Source organism: Tamandua tetradactyla, chromosome 10, assembly GCF_023851605.1.
Source record: "Tamandua tetradactyla isolate mTamTet1 chromosome 10, mTamTet1.pri, whole genome shotgun sequence".
Lineage (NCBI taxonomy): Eukaryota > Metazoa > Chordata > Mammalia > Pilosa > Myrmecophagidae > Tamandua > Tamandua tetradactyla.
The window spans coordinates 32,860,861-32,876,082 of NC_135336.1; the positions used below are offsets into that span (position 1 = coordinate 32,860,861).

General features: G+C 34.9%; 1 protein-coding gene across 3 annotated transcripts in view; it reads right to left on the reverse strand.

The window, feature by feature from the left end:
* Nucleotides 1–15,222, reverse strand: part of ATP6V1A (ATPase H+ transporting V1 subunit A) — a 60,581-nt gene that overhangs the window by 14,680 nt on the left and 30,679 nt on the right. For all 3 annotated transcript variants that reach the window (XR_013158529.1, XM_077118350.1, XM_077118351.1), the window contains exons 4-12: nucleotides 13,715–13,929; nucleotides 13,330–13,467; nucleotides 11,880–12,031; nucleotides 5,177–5,339; nucleotides 4,530–4,638; nucleotides 3,788–3,910; nucleotides 3,586–3,700; nucleotides 2,858–2,921; nucleotides 380–583 (exon numbers count right to left, since the gene is read on the reverse strand). Coding sequence is in view for 2 of the 3 variants with exons in the window: in XM_077118350.1 (XP_076974465.1) it covers nucleotides 380–583; nucleotides 2,858–2,921; nucleotides 3,586–3,700; nucleotides 3,788–3,910; nucleotides 4,530–4,638; nucleotides 5,177–5,339; nucleotides 11,880–12,031; nucleotides 13,330–13,467; nucleotides 13,715–13,929 (1,283 nt within the window). In the remaining variant the exon portion in view is untranslated. The remainder of the gene's footprint in view (nucleotides 1–379; nucleotides 584–2,857; nucleotides 2,922–3,585; nucleotides 3,701–3,787; nucleotides 3,911–4,529; nucleotides 4,639–5,176; nucleotides 5,340–11,879; nucleotides 12,032–13,329; nucleotides 13,468–13,714; nucleotides 13,930–15,222) is intronic.

Sequence of the window (15,222 nt, forward strand, 5' to 3'; positions counted from 1 at the left end):
CATGACAAACTGTGATCTGTCCTGTAACTACCTGTTGAAGGGTGCTTTGAAAACTATTGCTTTTTTATTTATGTGCTTTGTATATATGTTATACTATACAATAAAAAAAGTTAAAAAAAAATTTGTTCTAAGCCCCTCAGTTTTGGAGTAATTTGTCATTCAGCAACAGAGAACCCAAGTAGTAATCATCTATCTTGCACAACACAAAACACACCCCTTAAATACCTGTTGTTAGAAGAAATAATCTAAAATTTAATAAGTTTTAAAAATATTTAATGAATTTTTACTCATTTTGTTAGACAAGAATCTGCTCTGTCTGTTCTTATTATTTCCATTGTAACCCACAGATCTATATCCTTCGTGAGATTTAAAAACTCACCTTTCCCACAAGTTGTACAATTTCTGCCAGGTCTTCCTCTTCCTGCAGAATTTCCTTAGCTTTGGTCCTTAGAGGAACAAATTCTGTGAACTGTTTGTCATAGTACTCATCCAATGCACGCATGTACTTGCTGTAGCTGATCAGCCAATTGACAGAGGGGAAATGTTTACGTTGAGCTAGTTTCTTATCTAAGCCCCAGAACACCTGATTTAAAAAATAATAATGAAAAAAGACCACAATGATATTTCTCTTAAAAAAAAAAAACTTGTTTGTCCTAAATATACAATTCTATACTTCATTGGTCAAATTAGAAACCTTTTTAGAATTGATGCAGTGTGCTGGTTTGAAAGGAAGTATGCCCCCTAAGAAAAGCCATGTTTTAATATAAATCCCATTTCATAAAGGTAGAATAATCTCTATTCAATACTGTATGTTTGAAACTGTAATGAGATCATCTCCCTGAATGATGTGATTTAGTCAAGAATGGTTGTTAAACTGGATTAAACCCATTTGGGTGGGTCTTGATTGGTTTATTGGAGTCCTATAAAAGAGGAAATATTTTGGAGAATGAGAGATTCAGAGAGAGCAGAGAATGCTGCAGCACCATGAAGCAGAGAGTTCATTGGAGATGAAGAAAGAAAACGCCTCCCGGGGAGCTTCATGAAACAGGAAGCCAGGAGAGAAAGTAGCATATGATGCCTTGCTCACCATGTGCCCTTCCAATCAAGAGAGAAACTGTGACTGTGTTTGCCATGTGCCTTTCCAGATGAGAGAGAAACCCTGAACTTCACTGGCCTTCTTGAACCAAGGTATCTTTCCCCAGATGCCTTTGATTGGACATTTCTATAGACTTGTTTTAATTGGGACATTTTCTCAACCTTAGAACTGTAAACTAGCAACTCATTAAATTCCCTTGTTAAAAGTCGTTGTTTCTGGTATATTGCATTCCAGCAGCTAGCAAACTAGAACATGCAGAAATAGAATAAAACTCTTAAAAGGTGTCAATTTAAAAATGTATCTCTTTGTTTCAGGTTGGGACAGAATCTGCAGATCAAATTAAAAACTTGTCTCCAATGTAGCAAGTATGCACAGGTTATAAAGGCTAGACTGGAGACCTGTTCCAAATAAGTTCTTGTGGACTATGCCATCTGTGGAAAATCCTGGGATAAATGTTTACATTTTGTTTACATTGAAATCTTTTTCTCCAACTAATTTGCCAAGTCCATAACAGCATTTCTGACCATTTTCTATTGATCTGTGCATATGTGTTTTTGATTTGCATTTATTAGTAGTCTAATAAAAGCATTTCAATTTGAAAGAAAGAACATCTCAATTTCCTTAACAATGTGTCCAATCTGATAGCAAAAAAACCCCAGCTAATCAGCTTCTTTGCAAAATATTATGGTGCAATATAAACAGATGAATCAGAAAATACCTGTTTAGCTAAAATAGATACTTCACTTTGATTAAAAACTTCTAATGTTCTGATTCAATTCTGCATCCTATCATTAAGAACTAACCCAATAAGCTCTGGCAGTCATTTTACTAAGGCCAAACATTCACATATATTTTATGCATTCCTAACTTTATCTTCCCCATAATCCCTGCAGTTAACAACTCAAAATTTTGGCAAATGTTAAATACCTCAAGTGCTTCATGCCTATCTTTTGTTTATACCCCAAATATCCAAGAAAGAAAAAAAATAAGAATTTATTTTATATCTTGAGAGTTCATGACTCTTTCAACATTATTTGGTTTACTGTAGTTCTGAACTGTACACATCTTTAACTTAGGTTTCCTGTAATGGCCAAGCTGGCTAGCTGTTCACTAAAATTCATGCCTTATTTCTGGGAATCAGTTACCTAGGCAGAAACTACATTTTTCAGTTTTATTTTCATCAGGGTGTGAGTGATGGAATGAATACAGTGACAGTGTCACTCTTGATCCCAAGATTCAAAAAGTGGGTTGTGCCCTCTTGACACTATTTCCCCTTCTGCCAGGTGAAAATTATTTCCAGGCTAGGTGATGGTGGAGCCAGAAGACAAAAGAAACCTTACTCTCTGAATTCTTTACTGAGTAGAAAAGAGGTGCTCTCTGATAGGATCATATACCACGGATTATACTGTGAGGAGAAAAACTTCTATGGCTTTTTTCCATTATACACTTTGGGGCATATGTGTTTCTATAACTAGGCTTACTGTAATTTACAGTGCAGTATTACTCTAACACTGATAAAATGTTGCTACCCCTGATGGTAATATGTCCATTTTCTACTTACAGATATTAAGTTTATTATAAACTCTAGGTAGTGAGCTAAGAAATAATAGTCAGTATTAAAGGCTCTTAGCGGGAAGAATATTCCTAAAACAGACTTTACCATTAACTAGTCACTCATTAGTAATTAAATTAAATATTCTGTAATGATTGAATAACATTAGAACAGTTCACAGTTGATAACGACACCAAGGAAAGACATACCTGAACAATACCAAGAGTAGCAGATGTAACTGGATCAGAAAAATCACCACCAGGTGGAGAAACTCTGTATTTTAAAAAATGAAAAAAAAGTCATTAGAAATTAACTTGTGAAAAATAATGTGTGTATGAAAGTCAATTTTTTAAAAAGTTAATATCTAATGAGCAATATGTAAATAACTTTTAAATGAGATTTGGAAAGAAAATTTTATGTAAAAATCTTACATAATCAGTATTAAATTGCAAATAGGAATGACAACTATTAAAGACATTCTAGTATGAGAAATGAGACGATTATAATCAGCTTCATTATTCTAATCATATAGAAGAGTAGAAGGAAAATCTTTCAGAAAAAAGTATGGCTCTAAGTACTGATTATGAATCTTCACTTTGTTTTTACTAAGAAGGAATTTCATCTTCACATGCCTATAATTTTCTAAGTTATTCCTAAAATATTGTGACTTGAATATAATAAATCAAGTCAATCCTGTGGAAACAGAACATGCAGGGGTGACCTAAATAGGTTCATTTCCAAACAGTCCCTTTGGGGTGCACAGTGGCTTAGTGGTAGAATGCTCACCTTGAACTGAACCCAGGTTCAATTCCTGGACCATGCGCCCCCCCACAAAGTAGTCCTTTTGGTGACTTTGGAGTGTAGTCTTGCTTAAGAACCACTGTCTTAGAGGAACTTACATATTCACTATTTAAAAGTAAAGTATTTAGGTGCTTACGCTCCTACAATGCTGACACTCCCTTCTCTTTCAGGATTTCCAAGACATTTCACCCTGCCTGCTCGCTCATAGAAAGAGGCCAGACGGGCACCAAGATATGCAGGATATCCACTATCTGAAAAATGAAAAGAAATTTTGAGAGATTCAAAGCCAGTCCCTCAAATCACGTCTTGCTTACATAATAAACAATAAAATGACCTACCTGCAGGCATTTCGGCTAAGCGACCAGAGATTTCTCTAAGGGCCTCAGCCCATCTGGAGGTAGAGTCAGCCATCATACTGACATGATAGCCCATGTCTCGGAAATATTCTGATAGTGTAATTCCTAAATTGGAAAGAATATTACAAGTTATAATCCTATAGTGTACAATCCCACCCTGACCTTTCCACCCTTGAAGAAAACTTCAAAGTGACAAGTACAGGTAAACTGCTGGCTGTTCACCAAATACTGTTCTTCCTCTTCTTCTGGGCACACAGCTGAACTGTGTATGTTCCTAGCCTCTCCACGCAGAGCCACGCACCCCTCCGTACTCTATCTCCCTTCTGACCTACTTGGATGGAGAGAACAACCAGGAACCCCAGAGGCCAAGTGTTGAAAATGGCAGAGCTCTTGTCAGCCCGGGTCCCAGCTCAGAATGAGAGTGAAGAAGAGCCTATGATCACCTGAAATAGCCTCATATTAAGTGAGCAAGAAATAAATATCTATTGTGTTGAGAAAATATAGTTGCTTAGCCTACTGTATATATAACAGTTTTTTTAAAGCAGGGAAAAAACTTTTATTGCCATTCTTTAACAAAGTCTGAAATTTAAATTGTAGCTTTTGCCTTTATCATATTCCTACTCTTAAAAACAAGATACTCAGCCGAATGCTAGCTTTAAACTTAAGAATAAATGATAACTGCTTTCATTTCAATTTATACTTACCAGTATAAATTTATACTTACCAGTATAAATAGAGGCTTCTCTAGCAGCAACAGGCATATTGGAGGTATTGGCCACCAAAGCTGTTCTCTTCATAATTGATTCTACCTTACCATCAACTTCCATCGTGAGCTGGAAGCAAACATTACATATTCAGTGATTCTCTAATTTCTAAATGTAACATTTTTGTCCTTCTTATAACTTGTTCATATTTAATCTCTATAATCAGTGTCCCCAAAGTAATATTCCCAATCAATCCAACCTCTTCTCCTTGCCCCACAGTATTGTGAAGAAGATACATATTACTTTCATTTCATAAATGAAATCCATCATTGAATGGAAAACAAAATACTACTACAGTAACCTAATTAAATCATACAAAGTCTAGGTAAAGCTCTCATCTACAAATGTTTTATTCATTATATCTTTCTCCAATAACTGAAAACCACCAGACAAGAAAAATAAACTTTCCATTGATTGACTAAATATTCAAATTCCTTTCCTAGAACATATAAATTTAACCACAACTATAAGTAGAAAATTCCTTAAAAGATCATTTATAGCTGAGAGCACTGCTTTAGACTGCAGCACAAAGCTTTATTAATTGCCAGTGAAAGTTGATTACTGGTATTTTCTCCAGAATATTATTTGAACCCTTATATATACTAACCGCTGGGAAGTCCCGGAGAACTTCAGACATCTCATTTCCTCTCTCACCACATCCTACATAGATGATGACATCACTGTTGGAATACTTGGATAGAGACTGTGATATCACTGTTTTTCCACAGCCAAAAGCCCCAGGGATAGCAGTAGTTCCTCCCTGTACACACCTGAACAGATAAATAGAGCCTTGCTAATAAATACATTAGTAAGTGACGCAGAAATCAAAGTTAAGGGAAGAAAGAACTTTGAAATATTTTTATCTGTGAATTTGTATATACACACACACACACAGATATACTGCTACAGATATAATTGCTCGTCAAATTTTTACCTATAAATAATGTGTTTTTATCATTAATTATCTCTATGATATTTAAGTATATTCCATAATGTACCTGGGGAAGATGGATTGAAAGAAGACCAAATAATAAGTAAAGCAGCACTAACTATATTCTGAATGCTTCCATAAACTAGTTCATGAGAGGACAATATAGGTATTAAAGCTAAAATAAATACTGAAACAACTTTTGAAAGTTGTCTCCCAAAGCCATCACTAAGTAGAAGTCCTAAAAAAATCCATGTCTTAGGGCAGGAAGACAGTGCCTATATTTTAGAACCACACATTATCTTTGAGACCAAATGAAGAAAGGTTTATTTGGTCTGGAACTGAAATTTTCCATAGCCCATAATCTAACTCAATCTATCTGTGTAGCTCATTTGAACAACTGAAACATAGGGAGCCCAGAATAAGGAAGAGGTCCTTTAATCCTGTATAGTTTATGGTAATGCCTGAATACATCCTAGAGTATATTAAGCAGATAATAAAAAAGTATTGGCAAAGTTCCCTGAGGGATGGGAGAAAGAATGTGGCACTATTAAACCTTACCATCAAGGAATCCCCTGATACTGTGTCAGACTTTAGAGAGACCCAAATCAATAGGCCATGCCCTTGATCCTGAGGATTACACTTGTGAAATTTATGTAGGTAGCAGAGAAGTTTAATCTACTATATGTGTGCTTAAGTGTTACTTCTGGAGGACCTCTTTTGTTGCTCAGATGTGGCCTCACTCTCTCTAAACCCAACTCTGCAAGTGAAATAATTGCCCTCCCCCCGACATCCAGGAGTAAAAGTCTCCCTGGCAATGTGAGAGATGACTCCCAGGGATAAATTCAGCCCTGGCCATCTGGGATCAACAATTCCATCCTGACCAAAGGTGGAAAAGAAGTGTAACTAATAGAGTATAGTGGCAAAGAGAGTTCAAATAGAGTCGAGAGGCTACTCAGGAGGTTGCTCTTATGCAAGCTTAGTTAGATATTGCTACCTACCATAATTTGCCAAACACCAACCAGGACCATTCTAGTCAATCCTAAAGAACACCTAGGGCAATTTATAAGATTCCACAAGGGTTCCAGGCACTAGAGTAACTTGCCAGAAACCTACAACCTCCAGATGGGTTCTTGGTCCAGGTAAGTCCTGAAACCTAGCCCAGCCTGTCCAGAACATCAGATAGTTCCATCTTTCTACCCCATATTAGTGACAGACCCTTCTAACATGAAAAAGTTAGAATGGCCACAGCCCAAACAGCCCTAAAGAAAAGGATGGAAAGATCAAAGGTGATGGTAGAGCTATACAGAGAAGATAGGATTTAACAAATGAATATGATTGCTGAATCATTAAATTGATACCTCTTTTAGAGCAGCTAGACGTATAAACCTAAAATTGTGAAATTGTAACGCATGTCAAACTCTGAAGTATGTTCTACAACTAAATTGTGGTGCTGTGCTTTGAAATGTATTGCTTTTTAGTATATATGTTATTTTTCAAAAAAAAAGAAGGAAAAAAAGTCTATTGTGATGATGATAAAATATTTAAGCCTTCTAGCCTCCTATATTGTGGAGCAGCTAGAAGGAAAAATCTGAGAGGATCATACGGTAGCCCATGACAAACTCTGGGATCTGTCCTGTAACTACTTGTTGAAGAGTGCTTTGAAAACTATTGCTTTTTTATTTCTTTGCTTTGTATATATGTTATACTCTACAATAAAATAGTTTAAAAAAATGCATGTCTTGCTATAAAGATTAATTATAAAAGAGTTCTTCAAAGGCATTAAGTAGTCACATTTTCCAATTCAATAACTATTTACTGGGTATTTACTAGGCATTAAAAAACTACACTTGGATATGTTGGAGACATAACAGTAAATAAGATAACAATGTTCTCTGTACTCACAGAGCAAACATCTCAGTGGGGTAAACTGATGAGGAATCTGGTGATTATAGTACAAATTAGCAGATATTTTTAAACTTTCCCTAAAAGGTGGCAATGGAAAATGAAACAATCCTAAGGATAGAGAAAAATGAATGTCACTGCATGTGTGTGGGTTGGAGAGAAGAAGGGAAGGATGATCTGGGTTGGAGAAACGGGATGTAATGCTAAGGAAAATTTCTTTTTAATATGGTGTTCAATCATAAAAATTCACAGAATCATTGCACCTTTAATAATAGTTTTCATCAGTATAAAACTAATATTTATGTAAAATTTTTCTCTTCTATATCTTGGAGTGAGTTTGGCAAACTACAAGACATATCACATTTAGCCTATGGCTTAGTAGACTTCAGTCAAATCACTTTTAATCTGGGATAGGGACACAAAGTGGGGATAGTTGTGCCCTGATTTAGAAGTGGAGCAATCCGATATGAAATGTGCTATCACAGAGAATATCCAGCATACTGTGGGAGAATACAAGAGGGGATGCAAAGTCTGACCCTAGACTGGAGTGAGGTTAGGAAATGCTTCCTGAAAAAATTAAAATGTGAAAGGGAAACAGAAATTAGCCAGCTAGAGGGCAAAAGCAGGGAAATAACATTCCAAACAAAAGGAACACCATCCCAAAGGTCCAGAGAAAATAAAGAGCATTGCTTGTGGAATTAAATGTTTTTCAGCATGTCTGGCAGATGAAATTGGCAATCAGGTAGTTGAGACAATACTGGAAAAATAAGCAAAAGCCAGATCATGGATGGCTTCTAAGGAGTTAAGGAATACGTATTTGTTCTAAGAGCAATGAAGAGCATTTACAAGTTTCAAGTAAAACAAAACAAGGAAGATTTTTGTTTTAGATGCATCACTCTGTAGTATGGGCCACCACTTATAGAGAGGGCAAAACTGAAGGTAGGAAGTCTGATTAAATATGGTTATCACAGGAAGTAGAGTGAAAGCTTTCATTAGGGTCATGGGGTAGGGATGAAAGCTATGGATAAAAAATATTTAGGGCACAGAATAAAAGCACTTGTTGAATAATTAGACATGGGAGAGTAAGTAAGATCCTTGAGAAGTCATATATGATCCTAGAGTAGGCGCCATTCAAGGGATGACAGTGGGATCTGTTGAGACAGACAACAAAGAAAGATGAGGAGGTTTCAAAGGAGTGGTGATTAAAATGATTTTAGTTTTAGAATACTGGCGTTGCATCACCTGTAGGACATTCAAAAAATGGAGGCATACTGAGAAGTAGATATGTGCATCTGGCTATCAGGAGTCATCATATGTAGATGGATATTTAAGCCCTAGCAGTGGAAGAGATCATCCACAGAGGGTAAGGCAGAGAATGAGAGAAGAGGCCCTAGAAGAAGAAGAAACCCTGAAAAATACCAAAATTTAAGGGAAGCTGAACCTGCAATGGGGACTTAGAACCTGTGGACACAAAGCTAACAGAAAGAACAAAGCAGGAGGCTGATTTAAGAAAGAAGGAGTGGAAAACAATATCCAAAGCTATAAGGACTAAGAAAAGCCTAACAAGTATTTACTGAATATATCAGTATGAAAGCAACTAATGATGCTAGTTAGAGCAGTTTTGCTAGTTAGAGCAGTTTCAAGGGAGTGTGAAGTCAAGGACAGCGTACAGTGCATTAACAGAGACAACTAATTTTATTCTTTTAAGAGATTTTGTTATGACGATGAAGAGAAAAATAGTGGTAGGAAGGAAGGGAAGAAAAGTTCTTTTCTTTCGATGGGTGAGATAGAGGAGAGAGAACTGATTGAGGGAAAACCTTGAGGAGAGAGGTAGGATAAACTCCAGAGAGAGGAAAGAAAGAGGGAAGGAATGAGGAAGTTATCTGAAGTGAGTCTGGTGGTAGGGAAGCTGAAGGAATTCCAAATCTAATGGCTCTAATTTCCTGGTGAAGGAGCTAGTTTTAATCATATAAAGAATGAGGGAGAAGCAGGCATAGTGTTAAGACCTGAGATGAATAGAGGTTTGAAATAGCTGCTATAGAGAAAAGGAGAGAATAGTAATTAGGGAAATACAGAAGAATTACTAGTTAGTGAGTCATATGAAAATTTATACTGATTACTTGATTTTTTCAGTAGCCCAGTGTAGCCTTGGGAAGAGGAGACAGTTGGATTGATTTATAATTGGGATTTTGTGAGGAGACTATGACAGAAGACAAAAGAACAAGAAAATTTAGTATATTGGTAAATGTTTGTAAAAGCTGAATAGAGAAGGATGTGGAAACAGGAGGCACTGACTGATGACAAGAAAGTAGAATCAAAGAACTGGAGCTCTTAAAAAAGAAAGTAATAGTGAGAACAATTTTGGAAGCAAGCTTTTAAGGATAAAAGGTGGTGTTAAGAGTGAGATGTGTATGGATTTGGTGTCAGAGCTTTAGGGAGTACCTATCTCTTGGCTTTACAATGAATTTGTTGAAAGTAAACAGGATAAGATGATTTAAAAAGAAAGGAGAGGGCAGGCCACAGAGGCTCAGCAGGAAGAGTTCTTGCCTGCCATGCCAGAGACCCGGGTTTGATTCCCATGCAAAAAAAAAAAAAGAAAGAAAGAAAGGAGAAGGAGTTGTAACTGTATTTCTAAATTCCAAGATATTGAGCTATTTGTATATAACCTGGTCGTTCCCTGAAACTTCAGGTATTTATGTGACACCTGAGACTCAGAGTTAGAGCCCTGAAGATATGATGATATGAATGAAGCTGATCCTGGGTAGTGCATATCTAATTTAACTTGTGTGGTCAGTTTATTTGAACACCATAGTTAGATGGGTTCTTGATTAGGGAGTGAGATCTTGTTGGTTTGTACAGGTCAGTGTGATGCCCTGATGCATCTCAGAGTAATTTGGGTAGAGAATAAAAAAGTATTTGTTAAGTCCCCTTGGGGGACTGGGGAGAAAGGAGGAAATATTAAACTTCTCCATCTGGGGATTATCTGATATTCTTGCAAACACTGGGGACAAGCAATTTAATAGGCCAAGCCCTCAATCTTTGGGTTCACCCCCATAAAGCTTATTCCTGCAAAGGGGAGGTTAAGCTGACTAAAAATTATGCCTAAGAATCACCCCCAGGAAGCCTCTTTTGTTGCTCAGATATGGTCTCTCTTTCTAAGCCAACTCAGCAGGTGAACTCACTGCCCTCCCCGCTACATGGGACATGACTCCCAAGGGTGTAAATCTCGCTGGCAACATGGTACCTGACTCCCAGTGATGAGCTGGGACCTGGCATCATGAAATGAGAAAGTCTTCTTGACCAAAAGGGGGAAGAGGGAAATGAGACAAAATAAAGTCTTAGTGGCTGAGAGATTTCAGAGTTGAGAGGGTTCCCTGGAGGTTATTCTTATGCATTATATAGATATCCCTTAGTTTATAACACATTAGAGTGGCTAAAGGGAAGTATCTATAACTGTTACACTGTGTTACAGCAGCCTTGATTCTTGAAGAGGAACTTATAACTACATAGCTTTTACAATGTGACTGTGTGATTATGAAAACTTTGTGTCTGATGCTCCTTTTATCCAGGTAAAAAAAAAGGATAAAAATAAATAAATAAATAATGGGGGGAAATAAACGTTAAAAATTGGGTAGATCGAAATACTGTGGGTCAACGAGAAGGAAGGTAAGAAGTATAGGATGCATGAGTTCTTTTTTTTTTCTTTTTATTTATTTTTCTGGAGTGATGCAAATGTTCTAAAAATGATTATGGTGAAGAATATGTGATGATATTGTGGGCCACATGGTATATAATTGGACTGTACATGTTCTCAATAAAAATATTTTAAAAATAAATACAAAAGAAAGGTGAAGGTTTTTAAGCAGTACAAAAGCAAAGACAAAGGATTAAGAGAACTATTGGGCAGCATACAGGCCCAAGTGATATCAGAAGTCATTAATTTACAGGGATACCAATTTATTAATTCTAAAACTTTATATTTTTATATTATGTAAAATATTATATATTTTATATATAATATATATTATAATAATTATAATATATATAAATATATATTATAATATATTATATATTATAATAATTATAATATATAAATATATATTATAATATATTATATATTATAATAATTATAATAATATATAAATATATTATATATTATAATAATTATAATAATATATTATATATTATATATAAAATATTACATATAGTTTATATAAAGCTCATATTGTAGCACAAATTTTCTTCTGAAATTTATTTTTTTTTAGATAGCTTTATAAACAATCTTTCCTTTCACAACTGTGAAAAAAATAAATTTTCTTCAATGGTTTGACTCCACAACAAATAGTAGACAAATGTATTTAATTGCTATGATTTCTCTAGATAAACTTATTATAGGATAAAACATAAAGCCTTTATCCACAAAGAAATGAAAAGATAAGCATCTATAATAACTGAAGGAAAACCAGCTCAAACTTACGGGAAAAGGGCATCAAGGACTCTCTGTCCAGTCAACAAAGGATGATTTGCTGGCAGCTTCTCAGTGACCGGTCGAACCTGACGTACAGGCCATACTTGGACCATGCTGAATTTCTCCTTTACACCTTCAAATTCAAGCTCCAAGACAACATCCTATAAAAAATACAGATTTTAAGTACAGTCATATTTGTGAGCATCTTTTCCTCTAAAATCAAGGTAACCCCAGTATTGTTAAAGATTCTACTTCAGGGGCAGTACCTAGATGTGGGAGGGAGGATTTTTACTTTTTATTGTAAATCTTCATATACAGGTCTAATTTTCTTAACTAGGTGCACTTATCACTATTTCAATGATAAAAAAAAAACGTTAAAACTTTTTTAGAAAGGGGTGTCATAAGAAACAGAACAGTTAATTAAATTATATGCATATGCATAGGAAGAAGTCTTAAAGGATAGAGGATAAGTTATTCCTGAGCCTGGCAGAAGGAAGAAGTAAAAATTTTCATAATTTACTTTCCACTCTTTGCTTTATTTATTAAAATGTTCTTATAGTGCTTTAATTAAAAATACATATTTGTTAAGAACCCCAGCATAATTAATAATGCTAAATATTTAAAGTAAATAATTTTGACGAGCAAAAAAAGTCATGAATAATACTCTACCATTTGTGAACCTCAAGATGGCTTAAACTATCTATAAACAATCCCAAAATCCATATGGAAATCTGTAATTTTGATAATGCACGAATCTGAATTATCTACTTCGGAGTAGTTCCTCCCTATAGCAGTGAGTGAGTCTCTGAGCTAATAAGGAAATCTAGCTAACTGTCCAGAATCCCAATCATAACTCTAATCTTTTATTTTTTGTATTTTATAAAGCACAGACTTAATCTTGTGAAATGATTAAAAAATTGTGATCTATCCCATTTTATTGGGGAAAAGTTATTTGCTACAATGGCTTTCTCAATAAAGGATCTTTATATTCATAAGGGCCATTATGTCTATTGTATTTGATTTAATGTGACTATAAATAACATAAAAAAACTAAATTATAGATGATTCATCCTAAGCAAAAATTCATACAATCCATTTTACAATTGCTTATATGAATACAAATTGACAATTAAAATCAAAGTCTACTCTATGCCTAAAGAATGAGGTCTTCAAAAATGTAGCACCTAAGTTAAGGTAAGAAAATGTTAAAATAGATTTCTGGCTCCTAAAAAGGAAACAGTATGTTTTTATTCTCCTAAACACTTTTTATTCTCCTAAACTGAAGCTAAAACAACAATAAAAAATAAACTGTTGATTAAAAAAAGAAAAAAATGACGGGAGAAACGTAATAACCTATACGTTAAAATTCAATTCTGTAACTAATTAAAGCACTAAAAACTGGGCAAATATCAAGTATAAATAGGGCCACCCTGCTGGATGAAGTTTAAATGATACTTACAGAGGTATCATAGTTCCCCGGTGGAGCAATGTAAGTTACTGTTCCTCTGTTTCGTGGTGGTAACATGATTTTATGTCTGATGAGCGAATTCTCATTGACAATTCCATAAATATCTCCACCAGTGATATGGCTACCAACCTAGGGAACAAATGCATTTGCTGTTTAATGTTCAAATAAATGTACACTCACCTCTACTGCTATAATTTAAATTATTTTTCTCCCTTATCAACAAAATGTATTAGTTCTATAATCTTGGATTTAAAAAAATTTTTAACCTATACTTCTGTAGCCCATTTTTATTAGGACTAAGAATACCAAAAATTCAGTAAACATTCATTTTACATTCTATCACCAACTCTAGAAATTCTCGGTTACACAAACATACCCGTAGGTTTTTGCAAGGTGTAAAATCCCATTTGATGTCTCTGCTCAGAGCAGACACATTTACTCCTCTGGGGATGTAGATGCTTTGGGTCTGACTGCTGATATCTGACAAAGGTCTCTGAATACCATCAAAAATGGCTCCCATAATACCAGGACCAAGCTCAACCGAGAGAGGTTTACCGGTGCGGAGGACAGGATCTCCAACAGACACACCGGCTAGAAACGGCAGGCTGAGGAAAACTCACTGTGAAAGTTCAGAGATACTACAAAAAGAAAATACCACAGAAAAATGACACTTAAAGAGTTATAAATAGAGGTTCTGAAAGTTTCTCAGTTCACTGCATCCTTTGGGTTTTAGTAATTTTTTTCATAATGTCCTATGACAAAAGACCTATCTAACAGTTTCATTTATTAGTTAGGTTCAAAAACCGTAATAAGTATTTATGTCCTAACAGCTGAGTTTATTTTTGAAAGAATTTATACAGATTGAAGGAAACTTTTAATTTTATTCTTAAATTATTAAAATTCTTAGGAATAGGATGTATTTGCCTGTTGGGCAATGTATAATTTTTCATAACTCAGAATCACACTGTTCCACATTGATTTTTGCATGATATTTGCTTTTTAGCTTAACAACTGCCAACAATTCAGCTTCAAAAAGACAAAATATTATTGACAAGAATCTAGTACAATCTAATAATGAAACCATTTATTACTTTAATTACTAGTCTGCTTAGTGTGGACAAGATATCTAATAGTCCTGTGTTAACCTGAGTTAATATATATGGTGGTGTCATATGAGTTTGCTGCAGCTGCCCACAGTGCCTTGGTTTGGGAAACAGAGGGCTAAAATCTAACAGAAGCTATCACTTCCTATAAAATTGATGTTGGTAACTTGGCAAATAAATAAAATCCTAAAAATTAAGGAGTGGTTTTGTAAGGAAAAACAACAAAAACTACAAATATTTACACTGAATCTACCCTGCTCTCACCTATTCGTGGGTGAAAGTAAAATCATAAATTTCCATTGAAAGCTATTTAGCAATATCTATCAAAATAAGATTCGCATAAACCTTGGACCCAGCAATCCAACTTTTATGAATTCATACTATAATTACATGCAACATTGTTATAACAACAAAAGACCAGAAACAACCAAAATTTCGATCACAAAGGATCGACTGATAAATTGTAGTAAATCCATACAATGGAATTCTATGCAGCTATAAAATAAGAATTGGAAGCTTCCAAGGATGGCTCTGAAAAGAGTTTCTGGATATGTAATTTCATTTCCAACACTTAGTTATGAAAATTTCAAAACTACAGCAACATTAAAATAATTTTACAGTGAACTCCTCATATCTACCAGCTAGACTGTACCGTGAACTATCTACTATATTTGTTTTGGCACATATTTATCCATATTCCACAATACATATATTTTTAAGTGCAAAAAGCAAGCTGCAAAACAGTGTTTTAATGTGCTATCCTTTGGGGGAATATAGGGAG